Source organism: Amphiprion ocellaris, chromosome 13, assembly GCF_022539595.1.
Source record: "Amphiprion ocellaris isolate individual 3 ecotype Okinawa chromosome 13, ASM2253959v1, whole genome shotgun sequence".
Taxonomy (NCBI): Eukaryota; Metazoa; Chordata; class Actinopteri; family Pomacentridae; genus Amphiprion; species Amphiprion ocellaris.
In genome coordinates this window covers 7,490,677-7,517,015 of record NC_072778.1, presented here as the reverse complement: position 1 = coordinate 7,517,015, position 26,339 = coordinate 7,490,677, and the positions used below count along the sequence as shown (strand labels likewise).

Here is a 26,339-nt window from a genome sequence, read left to right as displayed (position 1 = left end):
GAACCTGTAAACAAACCTTAATACATAAAACCAGGGGATTTCTCTTCGAAGGACAAAAACAAAATATAAACTATTTCCGATTAGATTTGGTTAAATTAGAGGAGATATGAATTAGAATCAGTTCTATGAAAAGGGAACTAGGACGATGATTTTCAATACTGAGAAAAACATGAATTAAGGTGAAGACCTTTGCTCAGAGGTGACCGTCAGCTGAGTTACAGTCTCCCCGGGGGGCTCTGCATGGGGCTGGGAGATGCTACTGGGCAGAGGCGCACTGCTCCGCCTTATGCCCACTGCATGGATCTCAATGCAAGATGTGGATGAAGTCTGTTCCCCTTCCTCCTCGTCCTTTATACTCTGGATCTCCTTCTGAATCTGTATGTAGGGTTCAAGGGGCGGGGTAGGGGATGGACTAGGGGACTCGTCAGGTGGGACGTCTAAGCTAGAGACCTCATTTGGACTGATAAATCAGCCATTCACACAACACACACAGGAAGACGCAATGACAGCAAAATTAGCGACATGAGGAAGATCACACCATGATGGCAACAGGATGCGAATCACACACATAAGTGGTGAGGGTAGGTTCATACACGAGAGGAAAACAAGACACACAATGATGAGATGTGAAGGATGGAGAAAGGAAAAAAGAAAAACAAATGCAAAATCAATTTTTACATGCGTTTTGATGTAACACAAAACATGATGGATGAATTTATGGGAAATTACATTAAGAGCAAACAGTGGGTAATACACAGACAAAACAGAATGACTTCCAACACCTCCCTGCTGGATACCACCTGCAGAACTTATTAGAAATGTAAACAGTGCGGGGTAAGGCTAATTAGAATATGTGGCTTTTCAATCGTCTGCAGCTGTCTGTCAATATAGCGAAAATAATGATTTGTCTGAACCTCAAAATATCAGCCTTAAAAAACAAATTTTAGCAAATTCTATTCTTCACCTATAAATACACACACACTACCATCAACGCGCATTCTGATACTACGGCTGACCAAAGCATATTGAGGAATCCACTGAGCCAGCAGAAATGTGAAACTTGAGATAAAATTCACGATCCCAGAGTTCTTGTGTGGTGCCAAACCAATATATGCCAATAAGATATTCAGTCTTAAATCTGCCTCTTTTTTGACTAGGCAGCATATTTCACACGTGTGCTTCAATCAGAGTCAGTCTGAGCCAATAGAAATGCACATCTGGCCTCCATCAGCCACTCCCATCTGTGCAACACTAGACAAAGAAAAATAATCAACAGCCAAAAGGTTTCATTCCACATATGCAATTGGACATGAGTGGCACCTGCTCTTGCCCAACTGTTCAACACTAAATGAACCCAAAAACATTAAAACTCTAAGAAATATCCAACACATGATTTGTTTTACAGTCTGTCCCTCATATCGGTCGGCTTTGTCAGTTCTGTATTAATCTGATTTATTGTTAATCAACTCCATGGTCTATATCCACTCATAATTTAATATTTTTTGTCTAGAATTGTCATGCTAAGTTAAACATAAAACAATTATTCTGCAGGATTTTGTCTGGTCAAAGTTTGTCCGTGACAAGCCATACGATTTAAAACAAATTTTGATTTTAAAGGGTCAGTGCAAGGCTGAAACAGTCATAGACAGGTAACCTGTTCAATGAGCTATTACACTCTATTAGCATGACAAGTATCAAGGACCTTCATCAGCTCTGCACTATTAATTTGGCCAAGTCACTAAATATCCCACAGATATTACATGTAAATTATGTCTGCCTGTGTCACAATTTATAACAAATGCACGTAGCAAATAATGTTTTGCGAAAAGTTCTATTAACAACCAACACCATCTTAATATTCTGTGAAAAGAGAGGTGGAATATTTCATCTAATATTTTCAGTTTCTTTAAAACAGTTGAATAAAGCAAATGTTACATTTATTACTGCAGAAATTCTTGTAGTTATTGACAGACTTAAAGTGAAACTGAAACTCTGTTTGGCAACATGTAATATATATGTAACTGTGATCAGGTGGTGAATGCCTTTTCATTAACCCTACTAGCCTACAAAAGCTATATATTTCTTCTTTGTGTCATTTTCACACTCACCTAAAAGGTCTGTCTCCCCCTACAGGTGAAGTAGCGGTACTCCAGCTCTTCCGTCCTCCCTCCTCCTTGTCGTTCTTTTTCTTGCGGAGCGGTGTTGGCACATATCCACTCTGGTTGCTCTTGTTGGGCAGGTACTGGTTGAAAGGCATGGCAGTTCGTGGCTCGCTGATGGACGTTCGCCGTGCCAACATGTCGTCCTTACGAACGTCTGGCATCTTCCTGTGAGGGGGACCGTCGGACTCCGAGTCGCTGCCACGGCCTAATGAGGGGAAGAAAGGCGGGATGAAGATGAAGAAGTGTACTGGTGTCAGTGGAGCACACTTGTCATGACAGAGATACTATTTTATAATTTAGTTGATAAGCTTTAGGTTCAGAGATGAAATCCTCCAAACAAGCTGAACCCCACAATTACCACATTAAAAAAATAAATAAATAAAAAAATAACGAAGAAGACCAGCCATTTAAAAATTGCTATATCATGGAGGAGATGGTGACATGTAAGAAGGGCTTATTTTAAATATTTAGCATTACAGTTAAGATGACAGATAAACTAATGAAACTGAAATTGAAAGTTGCACGAAACTACTTCGGAGGGAATTTGATGTAGTAGTAAGAACACTGCTGCTTGCTCATACTTGCATATTGTTTTCCATTATCTTCATGCTATAAAGAATAACTTATGGTAACTGGAAAACTCAAAAAGATGTGGCACTGTATTCTGGAGCTGCAAGCAGTGGTGTAACTGACTGTAACTAATCTGTGCTCTGTATGGATCACCGCCCACACTTCAGCTCAAATAAGAACCACAGATTAATTGCAAAGTTTAACTATTATAACTACTCTGGTCTGATATAATGAAGGCCATGCATCATACGGATGTCTTTAACATTTTTAACATTTTCTCTTCAGTCAGCTGATACTGTGAAAACTACTCAAATAAAGGACGTACAAACATTTCAAATACACAAAGTTTCACAAAAGTGTCTAATTAGACAGATTACAAAAATAAGTCTTTTGAGCTAGAGTCAGTCATTAGACAGGTCCAATGCGCTATTAAAACCATCCATACAAAGCACTTCAATAAATAGTGCTAACAAATAAAACTTAAAAGTCACAATTACTCTTAGACCATGAAGAATAGTTTTGTTTTTAGGCATATCATTTACTCTCTAGCAATGTTGGCAGTCCTACACTCCATTAATTTCCCTATTTAAATGCTGTTAACTAATAATTATAATAATAATAATTACAAAGCTATCTAGGCATGTTGTTGCATTCTGAGGAAACACAGGATGTGTATCTCCTCAGCGATGATGTGTTTTGAAAATGACCACGATTCCCCTCTAAGTATCCTAAAGAATAAGGAACATCCAGCTTGCTGAGTCACTGTCGGGGGAGACTGTTGGAAAGAGAGCAAGAGAAAGGGAGGGAGAGAGAATAAACCCAAAAATAAGTTGGGCTGATAAACTGTTGATTGGGAAGTCTCATGGCTGATAACCCAGATTTCTTTCTTTAAATTTATAGAATTTATCTCCAAGCTGTGAGATCATATAGACCTTACAAAACATTACAATGGTCTTACAGTATTATTATGTGCGGCACATTCCAGTGGCTCAGCATAAATCAGGCCCAAGCAGATTCATGGCCTGAAACAAAGCAGGTAACATAAATCATCTCTAAATTTGTATTGTGCAGCTCGTGTTGACAAAATTTTAGCCTAGAGTTAGGAAAACATTTCCTCAGGATGCCTCTGTGTCTGTGTGTATCAGATTTTAAACATATTGTTAGCTTTTTAATGCCAGTGGCAACACCTGGCTTTGCAGAAGTGCACTGTTCAAGGACTTTCCCTACTTGGCGTCTTAAATTCCTCTGCAAGATGTCCTAAGGTGATCCCCGGAGAACATGCAGCAGAGAGAAATGAAAGTCAGGCTGACTGAGGTTATCACACATTTACAATTTCTGTGTTGCACTGCCCACATACCAGGTATTTCCACCTAATTATTTTTGCAAATCCTACTCCAGATTAAGTACGTTCAATCAGTAGAAAATAGATACCTGCAGCCCTGCAATACCCAAGGACTCCCAAAAATTCCTCTCCAAGATGTTCAGCACATGTGCTACTGTCCCCTCCCTTAGAGTGCATATGTACTCCATCTATGACCTATGCATTTATGACTCAGTGCATATATTTTCAAAGAATAAACCATAAAATCTTCCACTTAGTTTTGAAGAGATACATGTGGAAGGAACCACAGCTCTCAGTGGAAAGAAACGTAACATTTTGAACTTTTGGAAACCTCCTTTTCTATTATTAGACTTTGTTTTACTGTGGTCTAAAAGATTGACAGATCAAGGTCCAAAGAAGGCCTTGAGGAATCTGCACTTCCAACAATGGATGCTTCAATTATGACTCTTAACCCATCAATTGGAAACATGAGTGACTCTATCATCCAAGTCTATCCATCTTTAAGGAGCAACATATGTTTCTATGGGATGATCTGCTCCTGCTGCACATGTGGTAACACTAAAGCTTGAAGGAACATTTATCACGGGTCAGTGCCATACAGTGCCAGGGCTACGGAGAAACTTATTTACATCAATAATCATTAACTTACAGCCATCGTACATGAAAATGGAAAGCTGTGGAGTCTAGCTCAATATTCTTTATAGCAACTGAAAAGTGGAAACAAAATTACAAATGACAAATAGTGATGACATCTTAGCATTAAAGGAGAAAAAAAACGCCATTTCCTAGAACATAACAGCAAAATATAATTTGATATCATTTTTTTGCTATCATAGGATACAAATCTAGTGTTTTATATTCAGAGTTAAAAGCAAAAACAAGAAAACATATTAAAAAATATTTTTAATGTGATCTGCATGACATCTGAAAGCAAACCCAAAGCCCAGTTAAGCAGCATATTACCTTCAGTAGTCACCTACTGTCAGGCTAGGTTCTGATTTCAGGATTGGGAAATTCCCTAAGTAAGAGCTGGTGCTGGAGTCTCGTGCAGCAGAGATTAGGCTAATTTTAGTGACTCAATTGTCCTCTTTATTGGATTTGAGAAGGTTTACACTTTAGCAAGTCCTGCCAGTGATGTTCCATCTACCCAAACATACACACTGTCATCGTCAGCCTCAAAGATGTCTTGCAAAAGCAAAACATGTTTTAAAACAAACAACAAAGCATAAACTTAACCACTGTGTTACTTGTCCAAGAATGTTGTTAGCATCATAATAATGCTATCTTAAATTAAGAATTTATGATACTATATGAGCAGTGCTAACTAATCCTACTCTGCTATGCAATAAAAATGCTGCTCCTTAATCTGTGTTCTACGTGGATGATCAACAGATTGAAACGCTCACTTTTCAACTGGAACATGCACTGCAGCTGTAGCCTGAGTCCTCTTGCATCATATCATGTATCATCTCATGTGACCAAATTATTGGCTTCTCATTTTTAATAAAAGTCAGCTGGAAATACTAAAAACACAGCCAGAAAAAAATTGTTAAATAACTCATGGAACCTAGTTACAGCTGATGAAATCTACTCACAACAGCTGCTATTTTAGTTTACAAAAATAACAGTGGCTGGCTATAAATGAAGACCAAGTTTCACCTTTATGTGAAATCATAAGCCTGCGTTAAAAAACACCAACTATAAACTGCACGTGTGACTGTAACATCAGTAAGGAAGGCAGTGCTTAGAAACAGGATAATTTAGTAATAAAAAAAATACTTTGATGTGTTTATTATTCTGTGCATGTGTGTGTGTTGTAAACATTGCAGTCACTTCATATTGATGTCCAATATGAATTATGAGTCCTGAGTTGGGTGTGAAAGCAGTAGTTTGAAAACAAATGATACGTGATATTTTAGAAAATCTGAATGCTTCACTTTCAGGTAATAGTTTCGACAAAACCCTTAAAGCCATCTCAGTTACATCATTCAATTACTCCTTTGACTGGCAGTGGGTGTTGCCCCGCAAAAACAGAAAGGAGAAGGACATTCTTTACTATATGAGCACCAAAAGCCTCATTTATCAAAACTGTACCCATCCTGCAAACTTGGCCCAAACAAAAGACCTTTGTCAATATTGAATTTCTTTCAGAGATTAGATTAAACTATTCCCCTTGTCCTCTAATTGCTGTCAGGGTGAAATCAGTTTTCAGTGATGAATAAAGAAAAGGCTTAGTCTAAAGGGCAGGGCAGGGAGGACTTGGCAAAGTCAAGTTTGTATACAAGTTATAAGGAGATGCTTTTCTTCTTGTTGAACTCAAAGTTCCCTGTTCCCTGTCCACATTTCTCTGGTTTAAGCCTGTGGGGTGATATGAACACTGATGTGTTGCAAATAAATATCACCTGACAAGAAAATTTCCATAAAGATGTTGAACTAAATGTGAAGTTTTTGAAACCTTCCATTGTCCTAAACACGACTGAACCACAACATGATTCTAACAGCAATAATCCAACAAAACTTGAGGGGATTTCCACCTCAGATAACTAAGATGTTGTTACTTACAGTATCATTGTTCAACAATGTTTGAACCATTCGAGGAGTCACCCTGTTAAGATATGTGTGTTGTCATTCAGTTTTAACTGAGCCAACCTGCCTCCTCATTTTTCATCTATTAGCAATTCCCTTCATATTTTTTAAACTTTGGATCAGATGTGGGCGTGTGGGAATACAAACAGCTTGACAGCATGACTAATCAGCTGTGGGTTGCACATGTCGGTGGAGGGATTGATTAAGTAATGCTTGTGTAGTAAAACAAGAGCATTTAAAATAATGTCTTGTGGCAGCTTTGCAGTTTGATCTATTAATGCTACCGCAACAGGAAAAACTGTCCCTCTCAGTCTTGTAGTTGTGTGATTGCTCAATGTCCTGAACATTTTGGAAAACCAAAATCTTACCCCTGGATAAACTAATGTTTTCTCTGCACTCAAATGGTTACGTATCAGTAAGAATGACAGAATACACAGTCAAACAACAAGGCCTGTCGCTCTGTTAGCAGGACAAATTTAGGGTGGATTTCCCCCTTATTTCTGATAAAGCAAAAGTCAACATCCAGTGAAGTTTTAAAGTCTGTAGTTTGACTGTTGGTGACAACACCGCAGGCTTCAGAGACAGCAGTTTCCTTTGCACTTCCCTCAAAACAAAAACACAGTCAGACAGGATGCTGAGCCTTGTTCTAGTATTTTCCCACATGCGGTTGGCGATGAAAATTATATTACGCTTTCTGACGACTGCTGTAATTTTTTTTACAGGCTGTCATTAAAATTTAAAAGGTTCAAATTCACAAACAGTGCAGAAATCAAGAGCTCTGAATGACAGCATATGGTCAGGTTGGCATTGTAAAGTACTCATATGTGACCAAAATGTATTTTGAACACAATTTCTGACTCCAGCATAAACTATAAAAACAGCTTCAAAGCCATTTCATACTTTATTTGTCTTGAGAAACTTAATATTGTGCACAAGTGTTGTGCTACCATGTTGGATGCATTAAAATACATATGCTCCAACAAGGGTTTTCTTAAATCAGAATGGGCCTTTGGAGGATGAAGTTTGTGTACAGTAAGGGCAATGAGTCTGTATTAACTTATTTGAAAAGAATCTATGCATTTTCCTGATATTTCTGACCAATTGATAAACAAAAATGTCTATCATGCTCAAGTAAATGAAACTCCAATGAACAAAAAGGGTTACTTAAAAAAAAAATAAAAAATTTTAAAAATCTAAATTCTTGTCATTTTAGTCCTGGGATTTTTCTTTGGAGCTGTCTAAAACCTCTCTTGTGGTCTCTTCAAAAGCTCAGTGGGGAGGTGCAAGAAATTCCTCTTTGCAGGAAAAACCCTGCCCAAGAGCTTAGGCTCTTGAAGACGTTTCACCCAATATATGGTTTTCAAAACAAACACAAGGCAATATACACTACATAGATTACATGCTGTCAAATCCTAATGTTCTGTCTTTTCTCTATATTTCTGATACTTTACTGTCATACCCACCAGCGTAGGTCTCTATGTTGTAATGTCAGTAAGAGAATTCATAAAAGCCAGAAACATCAAATTCTACAAGTGGTACAATGCTGGGAAACAGAAGATAAATAAATCACATACATTTCCTTGTCTTCTCTCCAAATAGTGATATTTTAACTCTGGAACTCACATTTTATACACATCATTTGATGAGTTAGCCCATCAGCTCATTTTTTTTTCACCATGCAGATGCATCATCACATGTAACTGTGTCCTTTGCTCTCCAACCAAAAGCTGGCAGTCGTGTCATCACTGACATATCCGTCAAATGTCAGATCAAAAACCACTAAAAGCCCATTCATTCAACCTCGCCTCTTTCTCTTCCACTTCTTTGTCTCACATACTACATTAGGACACTTCATCTCTGCCACCCTCTCTAGTGCCATCACTCATCTCAGTCCACACTTAAAGACAGTCATCAAATGGCCGTAACCAAGGACAACAGCTTCAAACACAAAACACAAAGACGCTTTTCACGGATGGTAACGACAGGGCAGGAAATCCCTACTGAAAGGCGTCACCAACTCTATGACACTGTAAGCTTGGACAAGAACCGTGGTTGTAGCACCCGTTCATTCATACATGTGATTAGAAAAACAGCAATGAAACTAAATTGCTACAAAGTGCAATTTAAAAGGAGGAAAAAGAGATTAAAAAAAGATGAAGCTACTTCCTTGATCTTCCACGGAGCAGGCGGGTTTCAGTGTCTCAATGTTTTAAACTACAGTTCAAAATCTTCATGTTATATTTTCAAAGAATGCAGGTCTAATATGTTAACAGCAAGACATTGTTAAAATCCACGTCTTAACCTCTTATCTAAGAAAAAACAGACGTGGTAGAAAATCAGATCCCTACTGTAGCTTCCTGGCAATGTCTATTTTTTTCAGTTAATTCAGAACACATCAGCACTCCCACAAAAACAAATAAATGTGGTTGAACATCACCTGCTACAACTGTCATTGGATGTCAGCTTGGCGGAGCCTGTGTTAATAATACATGACTGAAATGTGTTTGAAACAAAAACAGATGTGAAAGTATTTGTAATTGAAGCTTGGCTTGAGGATGTTTTTTGAAACTGCAGATTGACATCAGATTAGGTGATCCATGAACTGACACAGTCATGCAAAGAAAGTACAAGAGCAGCTTTTCACAAAGGAAGACGAATATCTGTGGGGTGAGTGTAGTCCTTGCTCCAACAGTAATAACAGACAGGACTCTTCATAGTTTTCTTTTCTATGACAGAATAAAAATGGTTTGAAAAACTACCTCAGCTCATGTACACTCTATCAAAGTGCTAAATTTGACGTACACAAAATCACCACTGCCAGTACTAAACTCCTTCCCCTTCACATGATGTATGGCTGTAGCTAAAATGAAACAATAGCTATAGGCTGACTTCAAAACAGGCACTGCACAACTATTCACATTATTCTTTCCAGCAGCCTTCGACTAACACTGGGCGTTGTCCTGCAACAACACAGGCAGGAGAATAACAGGCTTTATTACAATAGCACAAGATGGACAATACACCTAATTTATCTATATACAGTATCTAAACACCTTGACCCGCCCAAACAAAGCCAGTACTAAATTACTTCCCATCCACAAGACAAATAGTTCTTTCGAAAATACCATAACGGCTACTTAACAGATTTAATGCGTGAATAATATTTCAAATCAAAAGACTCCACTTTCGTGGTAAGTTCCAACAAATCGTTCGGTGCAACTACAGCGAGAGTAAACTGTTTCTTACCATCGCTGCTGCCGCGGGCGACCAGGACATCCGGCGATGGGGTCTGTCGTGAGCGTGAGCCGAAGGAGTCCAGGCTGTCGAATGAGTCCTCGCGTCCGTGTCGTGGCGGAGAAAGAGAGTCGCTGCGCTCAGAGTCCCAGCAGTCGATGTAGCCACTGTCCCGGATGCTGCGTTTAGGGCTCTCTGCCTCCTCTGCCTCCTGAAAATTCATAAACGCACACAGGGGTATTTCAAAATGCATGTATACAAAAGGAACGGCACATAATATTTGGTGTAAAGTAGTGAAAGTAATTTATGGACCCAAATATTCAGAGTAAATTTCCTTTGCATAATCCATCATATGTTACTGAAATTCTGAGAGTCTCCTTTGATTTTTGTCCACTACAAACATCCCACTCTGATGCCTCCTACATCTATTTATCCAACAACCCTTCTGCATTTTCTTCTGCTCATATCATCCCTCCCTCTTCACCTCAGTGGCTGCTCCCTTTCTGTCTACAGCTGAATTGTGCCTTTGCAGCTAATGGAAGGTGGAGAAAAGCCTTTCCTGTCTACCAAAACACTTCCTGCTCCCAACCCCTCTATCGCCTGTTATACAACTCTCAAATCCTTGTAAAAGTCTTCATTATGTTTTAATGGGGCTCAACTGCCATATAACGTGTGATTTGTTCCTCTCTGTGATACACCTCGCTTGCTTTGGCAATAAAATCACAGATTAAAAAAAAAAAAAAAAAAAAAGTGCACTGTTCAGATTCGTGGATGGACGTAAAGATTTGTTTTTTTCAGCTGTTACAGAACTTACAAAATATGACTTTTTTTTTTTTTTTTTTTTTTTTTTTTTAAACAAAATGCTCTCCTTAACCAAAAAATTCTATGGTACTTCTCAGATTTGTTTACCCAATGTACACAGAAAACAGAGAATTTCATGTTTTCTCTGGAAAAATTTTACCTTTAAGATATCTTAAAACAAAGACAAACAGAGAAACTATCTACAGGGTTGGATACATCTAGACTTAAGAAAGAAAATGTCCCTTTTCCCCGCCAGACGAAAAGTGCAGCTAGGCTACATATTCACCTGCTTCTTGTTTTTCCATCATCATTTTTGCAAGGTTCAGCTGCCATTTCATAACTTCTCACAAACGAAGTATCGATGTGGAATTTATACACCTGATGACCTTTCCTTGATTTTTCAGTTGTTATTCTTTTATTAAAGTTTATAAAGTTTAAAGTTTTCATGGAAATGTGGCTTTGTTTTGTTCATCTGCAACGTGTGAACATCTGGGAAAGCAATTCTGCTGAGTTGGCAGTAATTTCTCAGTTTTATAGAACAGCAAAGGGACGTCACATTGTGGAATAAATTGCATGGGGGTGACATCATGGCTGTCACAGAGAGTGCAAGTGTGCATCTTGAGGGACAGCTAATTCCAAATGATCTGTCCTTTAGGGTCAGTAAATAGGTAGAATTCAGGTTGAGATGATTTACACTAGAGTCCAATTTTATCGATGTCACTAAGATTATGGGCTGGATGGTGTCCTGCTTTGCCTGAGATCAGTCCTGAGGAATCTCAATAAACTTAACAAACACTCATTCAGTGCATCCCAAAGTAAGTGATCCAGCAGAGACCGTCTGTTTTGTTGAGGCCATACTGACCGGTCATTTAGTTATTGCAGGGAGCAAATATGTGATCATGTGCCTTTCTCTCTCAGCAAACCTTTCGCATCTGTGACAGCAGGCCTTCAAACTCTTTCAGGTCCAGCGTGGGCCCGTTGTAGGAGGTACAGGTGTTGGCAGCACGACCCAACCAGTAGATGGTGATTAAAACCTGAGGGAAAGAAGAAATACAGTCACAGATCATGATATATTCAGCTCATATTTTACTTATGAAGAAAGCTGCAGTCAGAGCAAAGCATAGAAGATAACTGTACAGAGATAACAGCTAAATCGTTTGAAATCTTGATCTCAGTGTCAAGTGAAAACCGTATGCATAGATTCATTTTTCTAATCACAATTAAGTTTTGTTCGCTAGTCTGGCTTCCTTCTGAACAGTTTCAATTTGTGTCTAAGTAGTGAAGAATTCAAATAATGACGTGTTTGTTTACGTGTGTATGTATTGTTCACAATCATTAAAAAAAAGCATTAGCTACTAGTAACTCAGCTGTGATCAACAATCATGAGACAAAATTTCAGGGGTGTTTTGGTTGAACCGCAGGCAGAGGACAAGTATGGGAAGGAATAAAAAAATCCAGTCATTTTTTTTTCTAGTATTGGAAACACCTGTGGGCACTTGGTAAAAATCTTGTAAATGCTTTTTTCAATTTTCTTAGTATACACAAACAGACACAATGATTTGGGATATTATAAATGTGTCATACTGCAGACAAGACATTTTGGAGTTCTCTCCACTTGTAGCCACGGTTGTATTGTTTCCATAAAGGGTCAGGGCAGTATATCATAATGAAAAATGAGCTCAGAAACTCCTTGGGGTTCAATTCAACTCAAAATATGTTATTCTGGTTGATGTGCAGCATGTATCTGCAGTAAGGTAGGAAAACCTTTCACTTCTCAGCTACATAAATGAAATGCTATAAATAATATAGGTTGTATTGAAGGGAAGCGGTAAAAGCACAGAAGGCAAGCATTCCCCACTCCGTTCCTTTCGTTTTTCTCCCTGGAAAGCAACATATGTTGGTTTCCTGGTCATTTCAGTCCAGCCTCTTCCAAAGAAGCTACATGTTAGCAAAGGCGTCCTGCACAAATACGACAAGATCGAGCCATTGTTCTGACCCTGAAACTGGTCACAGGCACTTCTCCTGCAAACATATAGCAACCTTTCAGTGTTAGCAGTGATTTATTTAGCATGTCAGCTAGCTTAGCCCTGAGTGCATAGATGGCCAGATCAATCTAAACTCTCTCAAAAACAGTAACACTGTTGACCAAGCAGGTGAAGGAGTCTGCTTCTGTTTCTTTGCGCCAATATTTGTAACATAATGCCCCGAAGTACCGCTGAGTGTGACTAAAGGAGCTGAAGCTGACTGCATTCAGAGTAAGTTCCTTTGTAGTCAGCTAAATGACTAAAATGTAGAATGAACTGGCTCTAGCCTCAGGGAGATCACACAGAGCTGCACCTTTAGCACTGTTGGCAAAATGCTCCCGGCTATATTTACAGTGTCCATGTCAACCAGCACTCCACAGGGATTGCTTTGATAAGAAAGCTCAGCATGGCTTAATGTGTTTATTTCAGTCATACCATCAGTGTAAACAACTTCTGCCATTCAAACACTCTTGGAGAACAAGCAAAGGAACTGGCCTGCTGATTAGAAGAAACAAAGACAAATGAGCCCTTTTCTGTGATACTGTGTTGAATCTTCAAGGAAAAACTAATCTTTTGGTCTGATTAAGTGACAACTACGGACACTGGAATCCTATTTAAATCAATAAATGGATTCTGATTGTCATATATTTTATTATTGCTAGTCATAATTGTGTAAAACCATGCACAAAATGCTTTATCTCATATCCTGGAACTGAAAGCAATGCTCCAGAAGAAAAGTGCTGTGGTCACACTGCAGCTGCTGTTGTTGAGCTTCATTATCTGCATACTGTAGCACTCTGAGCAGAGGAGTATAGTGATTCTGTGTCACCAATATAATGGACATATTCGTGCCAACTCTCACTGGAAGTGGGTCAGTACCAGTTTCACTTGCTTACTATTGTGCTTTAAACACATCCATATTGACCCCAGCTACACAACCACTGTGCCTGCATGCTAGACACATGCAGAACTAAAGCAACCAATGGACAATCATACAAAAACCAAAACCTGGACACAGCCACTGAGTTATAGTAGTTCAAGGAAAATATTTGCTTAAGAACATGTCAATGGAGTTTTGACAGACAGTGTCACTCGCTTTGCCTCATCAGTTTCAGCTGCCTTGACACATATGGAAAGACCTGTCAGAGGTTCTACTGAAACAACAATCATCTCTTTGTTTCACGTGCAAACACACTTGAGTCAAACCCACACAGCGGCACACAAACACAAAAATGCACCTACGACGTCAACACCTATATACGCAAGCACATGCATGCATACATCGTAGCAGATGTCACAATCTGCACATTGAGATTTTTGCACAGAGATCCTTCATTCCAGTCATCACAACACATAATCAGCTCTTCTTGTTCACACCTTCACCTGCTAAACGACCGTCTCATGAATCCGGCAATATTCCATCCATTCAGGCATCCTCTTTTTACTGTAATGTCCCATCTGTTTGCTAAACAACACGTTCATCGCCACATCAGCAAATTCCTCTCGGTGCAGTTCCTTCACCTCTCAATATTTGATGTGTTGCAGAGACAGCTGCTATCAAATCCTAGTCCTCAGTCCTGATTCTGCACGGCAGATCCATAGAGTAGTAACGTATCATAGTAGCAGGTCCTGGCTAAAGCGTTATCTGCTGGGAATATGTGAGCAATTCGCTACTGCTGCACACACTGGCTGATGTAGCTGAGAGTCCCTGTGTTTAGTCAGCTAAATGAGCTAGCGGCTCAGGCCAGCTCTGCAGCTCGACACATTAACTTGTACAGTGCACACCAGCATCACAGAGAGAGGGAGGGTAGCGGAGAGAGAGAGCAGAACTGCTTTGACTGCAGAGAGGGCAGAGCCAGCATAATGTGTTCCACTTCTTAAAGCTGCATTATAAGAAAAGGATAGGAAGATGTTGAAGTGCATTTGAGCAGGCAGAGGCAACATTAGGGACATAGAACTAAATTATTTAAAGAAAGTCAGAACAGCAAGTCCAAAACGGCCTCAACTATGTAGAATACAAAGAAGTAAACTTATCAGAGTACCCAGAAATACTCAAAAGAGAATAAACAACAACTGGCGAACAAACAGGACATGAAATAAAACTGCAAAGGGCAAACAAAAATCAAAGACCTACAAAATTAGTGTAAAAGTTCGTAAAACAGACAAAGCACAAAGAGTTGAAAAATGGACAGGTATGACAGAAATATGTAGAATACACAACATAAGCATAGCTAAAATATAATCCAGATAATACAGACATCCAAAACAGGTAGAGGTCTTGGAATAGAAAGACTAAAGACAGCAAAGATACAAGTAGAGCAGTTTAAATAATTAGAACAGCTACTGACAGAGCATGTTGTCTGACTCCAGCAGAATAAAACTGAACTACTATGGGATGAAGTGAGGTAGAAGATGAACAATAATGGCAGCTGAAATCAGATGTAGTGGCAACAGCACAAACAGAAACGGTGAGCCATAAAAACAGCTTCCATCCAAACATGCATTTAGCACACAAACAAATTATCCCACTGTCATCCGGCGGTATCACTTACATTCTTGAGCTTTCGACTGCAGTCACTTCCCCTGGAGAACGAGACAGAGAGAGAGGTGTAGTGAGACACTGACTTCTGGTGCAATTCAATGAAGCGTCTTACATAAAGAGAACAGCAGACAACTTAAGGCTCATCATCTCCCACATATTCATGGAAAACAGCAGCAAAAGCAGAACTTTCTGAAAACATGGAGGTATTTGGAGTGACTTTTGCCCACGCAAGCAGAACTAAAAGACTCTGCACTTCTATCTCTGTATTCAGTTTATTTTCTGGTGATACTTTTATCTCATGGTTGCAGCAGTTTAATGGCTGCATTTTGACTTTAGCTACACAAAATAAATATATATAATGGAATATGTGTTTGTTTTGTATGAGTTAAAGGGCAAGCGAGCCTTTCTATATTTGCAGTGTTAAACCGGGGTTCATCAGGACAAATCCTTTTTCGACAGATCATCAGAGGAGACAGACATCACAGTGGTGGCCAAATGGTTTGAGGTGGAGTGCAGAAACACCACAGCAGTGGCCACTTAGCACCACAAATGTTGCTAAAATGAAAAGAAGCAGATCTTGCGGATTACCACATGAAGCTATAAATGGTAAGTGGAATGAAGCTGTTGTAACCCCAACGGACACTTTTGTAGTAGAAATACATACCTCTAGGCTGAAGAAAATAAAAGGCTAAAACACAGACACGTAGGCAAAGTAGTAAGAACGAGATTTATCGAGCAGTCTTAACTAAACAAATTCAACCATCTCTATTTCCCTAAGCGGGCCAAGATTTATTAACCTTGAAGACAGTCTGAAGAATGCTAAAAAAAAATCCCATCATGGACACATGCTTTGCAAAATAAAGCAACATGATCCGTCACTCCTTAATGACAGGAAGCAGTGATGCCAGAAAGCAATTCTCAAAATACACAGGAATACATGTCAAACACAGAAGTGATCCTCAAGGTTTTTCTGTTTGTTCATAAAGCTATGCATGGGTTGGCACACTGGTACATTTCAGAAAGAGATCGTGCCTTTGTGGGAGAAGCTCTAAAGCTGTAGAATGTCTTGTTCCTTCTCCATTGGCACTTCAAAGAAAAATGTCAAGATGTACACATTTTTAATGGCTTTTGGTTGCTATTAGTGGTCTTAATAATAGTTTTTTATATTATTTGATTTCAGAAATTCATCTTAGAAGTTGTTATCCTGTTTTATATTGACTTGTTTTTTAGCATTTTATGTTTATTGATTTAAAAACGTATCCTATGTGTTCCATCTTGTATTTTGCACTTGCAATTTTTTTTCATTATTTATATCATGTACAGTAATTCAGTCAACTTTGACTATTTTTAAATGTGCTTCACAAATAAACTTAGTTTGATTTTGAATTTTGATTTGATAAGTACCATGGTTTAAAATAAATGCCTGAAATAACCTTTTTCCAAGAAAGTGTGCTTAAAATAGAATTGAAAGCAAGAAGGTCTGGCCAAACTTTTCCTGTCAGAGTAAGCGCACCCTAATGGGAAAACACAATATCAATTAATTGTTCAAACTGATACTGAATTGAGAAGGAGCCTGTGGAGAGAAGCCTAGGTGGACGGAATATGGTTTATTTTTGTGTTGCTAGTTCACTTTACATGTACAAACTCTTCGTATAATACAGGCCATATGTGTAAAGGAATTAAATGTTACAGTTTCCCTTATAATAAATAGTAAAATAAACTTTCCTGGAAAAAGGATGCCTGAAATGGATAACAGAAAACTATATATGCTCAAGAGATGAACATGTATTAAGATGATACTATACTTTTTCCAGATTAACATGTAGAGGTATCACTCCCAGATGTTTGTGTGGCTGTTTTTATTTTGTATATTTTTGTGGCACAGACATTAAAGTTATCAGTTTGTCTGACATGTGAATGTACACAATGCATTTTGAGATTTGAGACCTGTGTGCATCAAGTGTATAATGTGTGTTAACCACAATCCTCTCCACTGCAAGGGCTTGTGGTGATGTATACATGTAAATTCAGCCAAGTATCATCCCAGCTTAACAAGTCCCTACTATATATATACTGCAGTTCTAAGAATTCAAGTACAGCTTATGATGATGTACTGCATCACCTTGTATGGGAACAGTTTAGCCAAACATGGGAATCAAACAGGGCAGAGCTTTAAAAAGCTATAAGAGGTTGAGGTTTCTTTCATGTCTGAGCTACATGACAGAGTAACGTCAGACAAAAGCCACATCAGTAACTACTAAATGTTCTGGTCTCATTTACGGAAAAGAAAAAAATAATGTGCATTTTGTTACCACACAGGTTTTGATGTCTGAACTCATGTATCACGGGACTGTTTATAACTAGTTTCCAAAGCCTGAGGGTCAAAGAGCCCAACTCACTCAACACCCAAGTGACACCCAAATTACAGTTGGGTTTTCTGTGACAGTAGAGACCGGAGAAACAAAGGAGCGAGAGAGGAAGAGAAGAGGAAGGTGAAAGTAGCTGGAGGGGATGATGTGGAAACCTTCTCCCTGCCTCATCATCCTCTCTTTCTGTCAGCTGACTAAATAAACTTTAAGACAGGTTGCTTTCTCTGCTGGAAGTAAAACTAAAAGGCAAGCGCAATGGATTCCACAAGGTATTAGATCATATTTAGAGGCCCAGTTAGTGTACATATCCATAATATTTTACAGTTTTACTTTCTTTCTGTTTGTCTCTATCACTGTCAGTATCCATGATATTATTCATAACAGGATCAGTGATAAAAAAGAAACCTTATCGTAAAAGAAGTCACCGTGGGCTCATCTTTCACTACAAAATAAAGTCCTGAACCTCTATGGAAACAGCACAGCCATGGCCAGAAGTAGAGAGAACTCAGAAATTACTTTTGTGGAATATAATAAAGTTATAGTGTCAGAAACTGTAGGGGAAAAAACTAAAGTAAAATTTCTTATAGTATAATAATTTCTTTCTGATAAATAAAACAATGGATTCAGCATATACAACATTTTTCCTTGACTTCACATGTGTTACCAATATCGGAAAAAATGTGGCTCTACATTCTATAAATATTTTACTACTTTCATTTTTACAGCCTTTACAAAGTAGCCATTCTTCTCACTACTCTGCATATCAACTCCATAAAAGATCATTCACCACGCTGAATGTATCTTACGACTTGTTTACATATTGCTCCTTTGTATATGGTTTTGATACATTTTGCACTTATCTGAATGATTAAGTATGTTGTATTTTGCTCTCAAATTCCTTAATTTGTTTCCATACTTGTCTCTGTTGTGTAAACAAAGTCTGCAGTTCAGCCGAATAGTCAAGGAATTTTGTTAGGTGACTGTTGCAACCGAGTTATTCTCAAGTAGCAATAAACAGCACATGTTTTTTAGTTTTTCTCATAACCTGAGGTATTTTTAGGACATTTTTGAATGAGAAATGTTTTTTTTTTTTTTTTTTTTTTAAATTAAATATGATATCAAGCTCAGATTTGGCTAATTTTAACAATGGGCCTGCACATCACACATGATTAGCTCAAGGACTGTCAGAAAGTTTAAACTCTGTCAGTCCTTTCTGTTTTTACAGCTTGTGTTATTTTGGTAGCTTTTTTAAAGATAACATGCCTTTCAAAGCTCTTGATTGGTTTTGGGGTTCAGGGGGTTAAAACACAACATAAAATAGTTACTGGTATCTTTTACATCTTTAAAAAAAATATATAAATATATGCTATTTAGTGTGGGTGTGTAGTTTTTCTATCAAGCAACAAGATTGCTAATGAAGTATATTAAAGGAAATTGCTGTCCTTGTTAGACAACAGTTTTACGGGGAATTCCAGGTTTTCTACCAAAATCAATCAGTGCATTTGCTGAATTAACAATGCAGACTTCAAGTGACAAAAAAAACAAGAGACACAACTTGTTTTTCATTACAAAAAACTCAAATGTGGCCTAGTAATAGTTGATTTAATCTGTTTAGAGCAGCATCCCTCCTCGGCTCCATGATGTCTGATGGGTAGTTGCATTAGCATTACTTGTAATTGTTGTTGTTTTTATGTATGTGAAAGCAATAAATATTTTCCAGTATTTGCTGACAGTACAGAGTCACAGCAGCTTAGTACAAATTAAAATTAAAATAGTTGTATTTGCTGCGGTTGTTTTCAGATTTTCAACTTTATTTGTATGGAAACAGTGTGGATTTTGTTTTTTCTGCAGCTTTTTAAAAGCGCTGTCTGCAGCTTGCTCAATAGATGAATGGAAACCCAGCGCCTCTCTCCTGTCCTCTCATTGACTCTGCCAGGCAAACTGTCACTTATCTTGGAAATCGATCTGTTTCCATCAACATGCAGAGGAACAGGAGATATTTCAGGCCTGAGCTCATAGTGTACCGCAACCTGTCCGTCTTTACACTTCCCTGTCCAAAGCTGTTTCCTAGATGAGTAAACACCTGTCCAGAGACTCAGGGGTGAAGCACAGAAACTGCTTCCTGCCATGGCTATGAGGAGCAAGAAAATAGCATCCTGTACGACAGAGGGTTACATAACCACTGGAAATAGCCCAGGGCCACTTGAACAATGACAAAGTTTCCTTTCAGCTTTGTGCTACCTGTATATATTGCTCCCATATTCTTGACTTCCAGAGTGAGCATGGCCATATTTTTTAACCTCTTAACATCCATAGAGAGGAGTCTTTTTATGGAATTATTACCTGTATGCCATTTGGCAGAATGGAAATGTTCATAGCACAAGTATTGCAAGGCCAAAATGCATGTTTGATACCTCATTTGAAAGGTAACGTTTCAGAGTTTTTGAAAATTATGTTTACTGTGCAGCTAAAATTAGCCTAAATGGGTCGCTAGTAAAAGATTAAATATGGAAATCGTATTTCAGAAGTCAGTCCAGTGCCAAAACATTAAGCTGAAATTGAAACTACTATTGCAAAGTACAAAAAATTGAAATCTAAAATTCTCTGCTTGAACTAAACAATTTGAAGTGTAAAAAATGTAACAGATGGTCCTTTGTGGTCCTAGCGGGAGGTATTCCTAAAAAGCATTCTTGATTTACTCATTTTCTAAAAATGTAAGTTGTGCTTGGAGTTTCAAGTAATATGTTTCTGTATACCCAGGTCTAGACCTCTGTATCAAGGGTTCGACTATTGGATATTGAGCACCTTTCACTTCTCAGGTCATAAATGGTACACATGGTGTATCACAATAGTACCACAAACAAGGAGTAAGCTGGAGCGGGAGATTGATCCGTTTTAGGAAAGAAAGTCTAAATTCTCTGATTTTAATTTGTCAAATCTAAGTAATTTCTTACTTCTTAACTCCTCCAGACAATAAATTAAAAGTCTTTGGGTTGTCGACAAAACAAGACATTTAAGGACATCATCTTGATTTTTGGGAAAAATTATTGACAGATTAAATGACAATGAAGATTATTTGCTACTGACTTTACTGTCAAATCCATGTTCATTGTTCATTAGTGGTTAATTTTAAGTTAGGTTTAACAACATAGTAGGTCTGCATGATTATAAACAAATGATAAACATGATTATATGAAAAATCACAATTATTATTTGATTTTAGGGACAAAATATGCTTATTGCATTTTGTAAATAAAAAGTCGACTGCTTTCACCTGTGCTATTTTCCCGTTAATCTGTAAATCAAAATAAGACTTAAAATAAGGTTCTTTTTATCAAAATTCAGAGCATTTCCTTAAGGCAAAGTTTAAATAAAATGTAAACACCCCACCTGATGAACATCTGCTTATTGATAGATGCTACATTTTATCCCGAAGCTCTTTCAACACCTTATATAGATTTGACGGTAGGTGCGAGTTAAACAGCTGTGCAGTCGTGTGACCAAAAATTACTTGGATGTGGAGGTGTTCTAAATTCAGATTTACCAAATATGAAACATAAGTGATTTTATCCGCAGGAGCTTTTTCTCTGTTAGAAGGGTTTTCTATAAGCAGAGCTAGCACTGTAAATGGTAATATTGCAATTTCTCATGTTCATGTAATTATGAGAGGCCTAAATCCTGATAATGATTAGTATTTGATTAATTGTGCAGCCCTACAACATAGCATTTATACATTGCAATACATTGCAATGTTATCTAAACAGCGCACAAACAGGTGTAAACTGATACCTACTGAAAATGACACAAGTGCCCCTGTGGCTAAATCAATGAAACAAAATGGTATGTGTTCTTGTAAGTTTGCACACATGCTTAACAATGACTATGTAAACATCAGTGTATACAAACAAAGGTGTATTCACACACAGACACCTCAAAGCTTTCAAAGATTTCCTTGCCCTGACAAAACCAGTCAAGCAGCTGCTCCTGAGACCATCTAAGATTAGCATTGTTCCCTCTCTTGCCTCATCTCCAGAAGCACCTTCCTAAACCCTTCTGTGAATGAAACGACAGTCAGCGTGATTACAGTGCATGCCGAACACACTGAAACACCCACACATTCACATAAATACAAGTAGCATATATATGAAAAAAATACATGCACTTGGCTTTGTTACCAAGCAACAAAGTAGGAGTCACGGTTCAGTGAGTGATGCAAACCCTTGTGTTGTGTTTGGACAGAGGCCAGTTGTGTCTAACAAATATGCCATTGTTCCTTCACTGACACAGGCTAATACAAACTTCAATTGACTCTCAATTACTTATTTGTGTGGCAGTCAACTACTTGATTGTCTGACAGAGCAAATGACAGTGAGACACAAAGAAATGGACAAGCAGGGTGACAGACAAGCTATTAACATACAATTCAAGTGTTTATCATCAGCACTCCATCCAACCATGCAGAAAAACACAAGCCTCTCTTGTGATTAAACTTTCTATAACATACACAAAAGCTGCAGTACAGCTCTTCAGTTTGAGGTGAGACTGTTTTGTCAGCTGCTGTTTCCAAAGTCAAGGAAGTTCAACTTCAGCTTTTAGGTTGACAAGGACGATAAGTCTTCAAAGAGTTCAGGAGAAAAAACAAATGTGAGCATCTACGGTTCATTGAAAATTCCAGCAACTGATGTGATATGACTGATAATTGCTCAACAATAGGAGGAATTTGAGATAAGATATTCAAATCCAGCATTCATGGAGTAAATTCTTAAGCTTAAAAACACAAATTAGGACTTAATTGCCATTTGTTCATATATACTGTGGCTACTGTAACACAGTGAATGTACCATACTACACTACTAAGAATGCATATTACAAAAACCTCACTTCTTGTTTAAAAAACAATATGACCTTTTGTCCCCTGTGACTAGTTTTTACTTCTTTAAAAGGAAGTAACACATTGGAAATTGCTTCATTATTTTATTACCTGTGACATAGTAATGCCTTTACTATAATCAGGCTTTAGAAGAACATCACTCTCACTCTGATTACTGCAGTAAAGCAAAAGTCTAACTTTGATTAAATACTACAATAGGGCCGGACAAAAACACCGAAGAGCAAATAAAAACAACAATATTGGGCCAATAAGACTGTCACATAGTGGGCATATGTACATTGTTTAATTAAAAACCTTCAGAGAGAGACTCCTTAAGGGAGCAACAGTGACCACAGAGATTTTTCCCCTAACACAATAAACTCACAAATGGCTTGAACTGACCAAAAAAAGTCACCTAAGTCAGTATCAGGTCCTTTCGTGAAGCATTTTAAACCATTGTTCTTCTAATATGAGGAACAAATACATGAAAAGCACAGCACAGGTTATGTTGGGTTTTGATTTCTGGACATACACCTGAACAGGTAGGAGGAGCTGAAGAGTATAAGAACAGGATTAGTTTAGTTTTGATTTGGGATTTAATTACCAGATATTTACAACAATCCAATCTAATGTAAAAAAAAATGCAGATGACCCTTGTGTACACTTAAACTAGAATCATTACTGTGCTACATTTAGATTAAGAACAATAGATTTCCCATTAAATCCTTAGGCCTCAGCTTGCTCACATGGTGGACACTGACTTTGGAACAGAACCGAATGACGTACGCCCACATACACACCCACTGAGCAGCAAGTGAACACTGAAACTTTGAGTCTTACTTGGCAGCGGGGCGTGTCGATGTGTCCTGCAGGTCTCCAGGGTCAAACAGCTGGGAGCCCTTCAGTCCCAACTCCTCACAGCCTCGCAGAAACACACTGAGGTTGTCCTGTGCAGAACACACACACATACGGTTTCATCAGGATAAATAGTAATACTTGGCAAAGACAGAAGGCACAGCGATGTCAGGTTCACTGCATAAGGTCTCAACTCACACACACTGAAGAAACACACTTAATTCAAATTTAATTATAAGTGCAGAAAGGAAAAAAACTGGTGCTTTTGATTTACTTCTCCACTGAAATACTATACACCCACATGTGTGACACTTCACTATTTCCTATTAACAGAATAACTTCCCCAATGTTAACCCTATCCTTAACAGAAACCTAATTCTAACCAGAAACTTTAAACCAAGCGCCAATCCTTAAACTACCCTCTGAGACACACATTGTTCTAATATTAACAAATATGCAAACATCAAATGAGATCTTACAAAGGCAGATGTACAGTAACATGCACACAAAAACACACAAAGTTAATGACAGAGAACATCAAGATCCTCTTAAATCATTGCACATGAACTCTGACACAAAATGTTTTCTCTGTCAAACAAACACATGTTGACCAAAGATGTTTCACTCACGAGTCATTTTATGGAACTGGAGAGGGTTAATTCTTCTCTTTCCTGCACACAAACGTGTACACACACACACACACAAACAAGCAGTCTCTGCAAAACATGAAAATCAGGATACCTGCTCGAGAGAAACGCGACACCATGAGGGTTTGTGTTCAGCTTTCTTGCATCTCCTCTCTCAGATTACCCCAGCTTTCACTCTTGACCTCCCGCTTCGTCCGAGTGTTTCCTGCTTCTTATTTCTGTCCCCTCATTCACCTGCTTTTCCTCGATCATTCCTTCCGTCCCTCCCCCTCTCTCTCTGCACTTCACTCTCTCCCCATCGTCTCAGTCTTCCTCCCTCTCTGCTCTCTGACAAACTCTTTGTTGGATGCAACCTGAGCCAAGCTCTCCTCTCCTGTTCCCAGGTTGTCTCTCTCTCTTTGTTTCTGTCTCTCTATCTTTCAGAGGGCCACAACCTAAGCCCTTCCCTCCCTTTCTCTCTCAGGGTGTCACCATTTCCTCTCCACCCCGATTGTCCCAAGCACTCTCTCTCAGATGCCAAACAGAAACACAATGTGCGTATATCTACAAACAGCACGCACACACTTAGAGAAAATGTTGTTTTAAAGACACACTGCTATGAGTGCTCAGACACACAAATCTAGGAGCTGTATTTATATATACACACTGGCAGGCGCAAGAACACATGCATAGCCACAGACACAAACGCATACACACACTTGGAAACACTTGTTCTCACGATCCTTTTCCATTTCTGGCAAAACACCCCCTTTAAAACCCACCCTGCAGCTTCCTGTGTTTTTGGGACAGGGCCATCTCTGCTCTCCTGGTGAGGCAACCCCACCCACAGATACATGCTCACAAACACCCACAGACACATGGCCGTCTCTATCCAGAGATGACCCAGCAATCTCTTCTTCTGCCAGTTCTACATCAGGGAGGACACACCTATAGCCAGATTATCTGGCTCTCACACACGGCTGATCAAGGTCATGCTGGACCTCAAACTTAACCCTTTTGGACCAACTGCAACCAATTAATATTTGTTAGTTTTTTGTTTTTGTTTTTTTTTTAGATACAAGAAATGAGATAACACTTGGAACAAGCGACTCCCTTTAGGTGCAGACATCCTGCAACCAAAACTCCCAAACTTTATGTCCAAGTATCCAAGTAAACAGTTACAAATGTGAGTCAAATATTTGTTGCTTCTGTGTTTAAAGTATGTCCATAAACAAGCATATTTCATCAACTTGGAAAAAAAATGGAGCTGCTGGGTAACACTTGAAGATAGAGGAAATTTTTCCCAACTACCAGTTTTTGATGTATGGCTGACTCCATGAGTAATCTTTTTTTTTTTTTTTTGAAATATTAAAGGCTATACAAAGGCCGGAGTAACAGGAAGGCAATAAGAGTGAACACAACAATATAGACCTTTAAAAATAGACACTGTCTCCTGTGAAGCACTGAATTTAATTTTGGAAACCAAGACACACATATGATTAATGAATGGAATGGCAATAATTAGCAAAGTAAAGAATATAATCAAGCTTGTTACAGCTGAAAAGACTCGACCAATTGTCAGACAGTGAAGGAATCTACCTAACATTCAATTAAAAGCTTTTGAAATATTTTAACTTTGAAATGTGATCGCTATTTTCATTTTCTTTGTCTTTTTAGACTTTGAATTACATTATTTTTTTTTAAACAGAGAGACCTAAAGAAGTTAAAAGTGTAATTTAGAGCATGTCCATGAAACAGAGAGCACTTAAAGTTAAAGCCTGGGGCAACAGAAGGTCTAATGGTGTTGATACTTTTAAGCTATCAAAAGGCAACTTCATCTCCACCTTTAGCAGCTAAACAATTTTGTCCCACATTTTGTTATTCAAAGGGAGGTATTTCATACTACAAAGGATGATTACAGCTGCTTATCTAGCAGTCTATTTAAAATAGCAAAACAAAAAACTAAGCAGGAGGGAATATATTTGTGAGTTTTGGAAGACGGGAGCACCACTTTGTGGTGATTTGCAGGTCACTGCCACAGGAAACAAGGTGTCTACCACAAAGAAGTGACTGACAGCTGAATGTGTTTGTAGAAGGATTAGGAGGCTGACTCAGACATAAGGCCCCTGTTCACTCAGATCCCCGAAGTCATAATAAATTTAGGCAAAAGACATAAAAATGTCAACAGTGTCAGATTAAAGTTAGAAATCCACATGCATTTATTTTACAATCTAATCTTGACAAATAGTTTATAGTGAAAAGCTGTTGAAAAATGCCAAAAAAATCATTTTAACACTAACAGTAAGTACTACATCACTGACAGGAACTTACTCCATGATCCAGTAATACTAACTAAAA

The 26,339-nt window shown here is 38.3% G+C and overlaps 1 protein-coding gene across 17 annotated transcripts in view; it reads right to left on the bottom strand.

Moving 5' to 3' along the window:
- LOC111578167 (LIM and calponin homology domains-containing protein 1) overlaps positions 1–26,339 on the bottom strand; it is a 98,113-nt gene that overhangs the window by 24,465 nt on the left and 47,309 nt on the right. For 14 of the 17 annotated variants that reach the window (XM_055016567.1, XM_055016564.1, XM_023284798.3 and 11 more), the window contains exons 4-8: positions 23,341–23,447; positions 15,272–15,302; positions 11,619–11,729; positions 9,907–10,105; positions 2,109–2,367 (exon numbers count right to left, since the gene is read on the bottom strand). In XM_055016567.1, the coding sequence (XP_054872542.1) occupies positions 2,109–2,367; positions 9,907–10,105; positions 11,619–11,729; positions 15,272–15,302; positions 23,341–23,447 (707 nt within the window). Of the gene's footprint in view, positions 1–187; positions 461–2,108; positions 2,368–9,906; positions 10,106–11,618; positions 11,730–14,102; positions 14,461–15,271; positions 15,303–23,340; positions 23,448–24,096; positions 24,393–26,339 lie in introns of those variants that run through there. The other 3 variants (XM_035954866.2, XM_055016572.1, XM_055016573.1) reach the window with 3 other exon arrangements.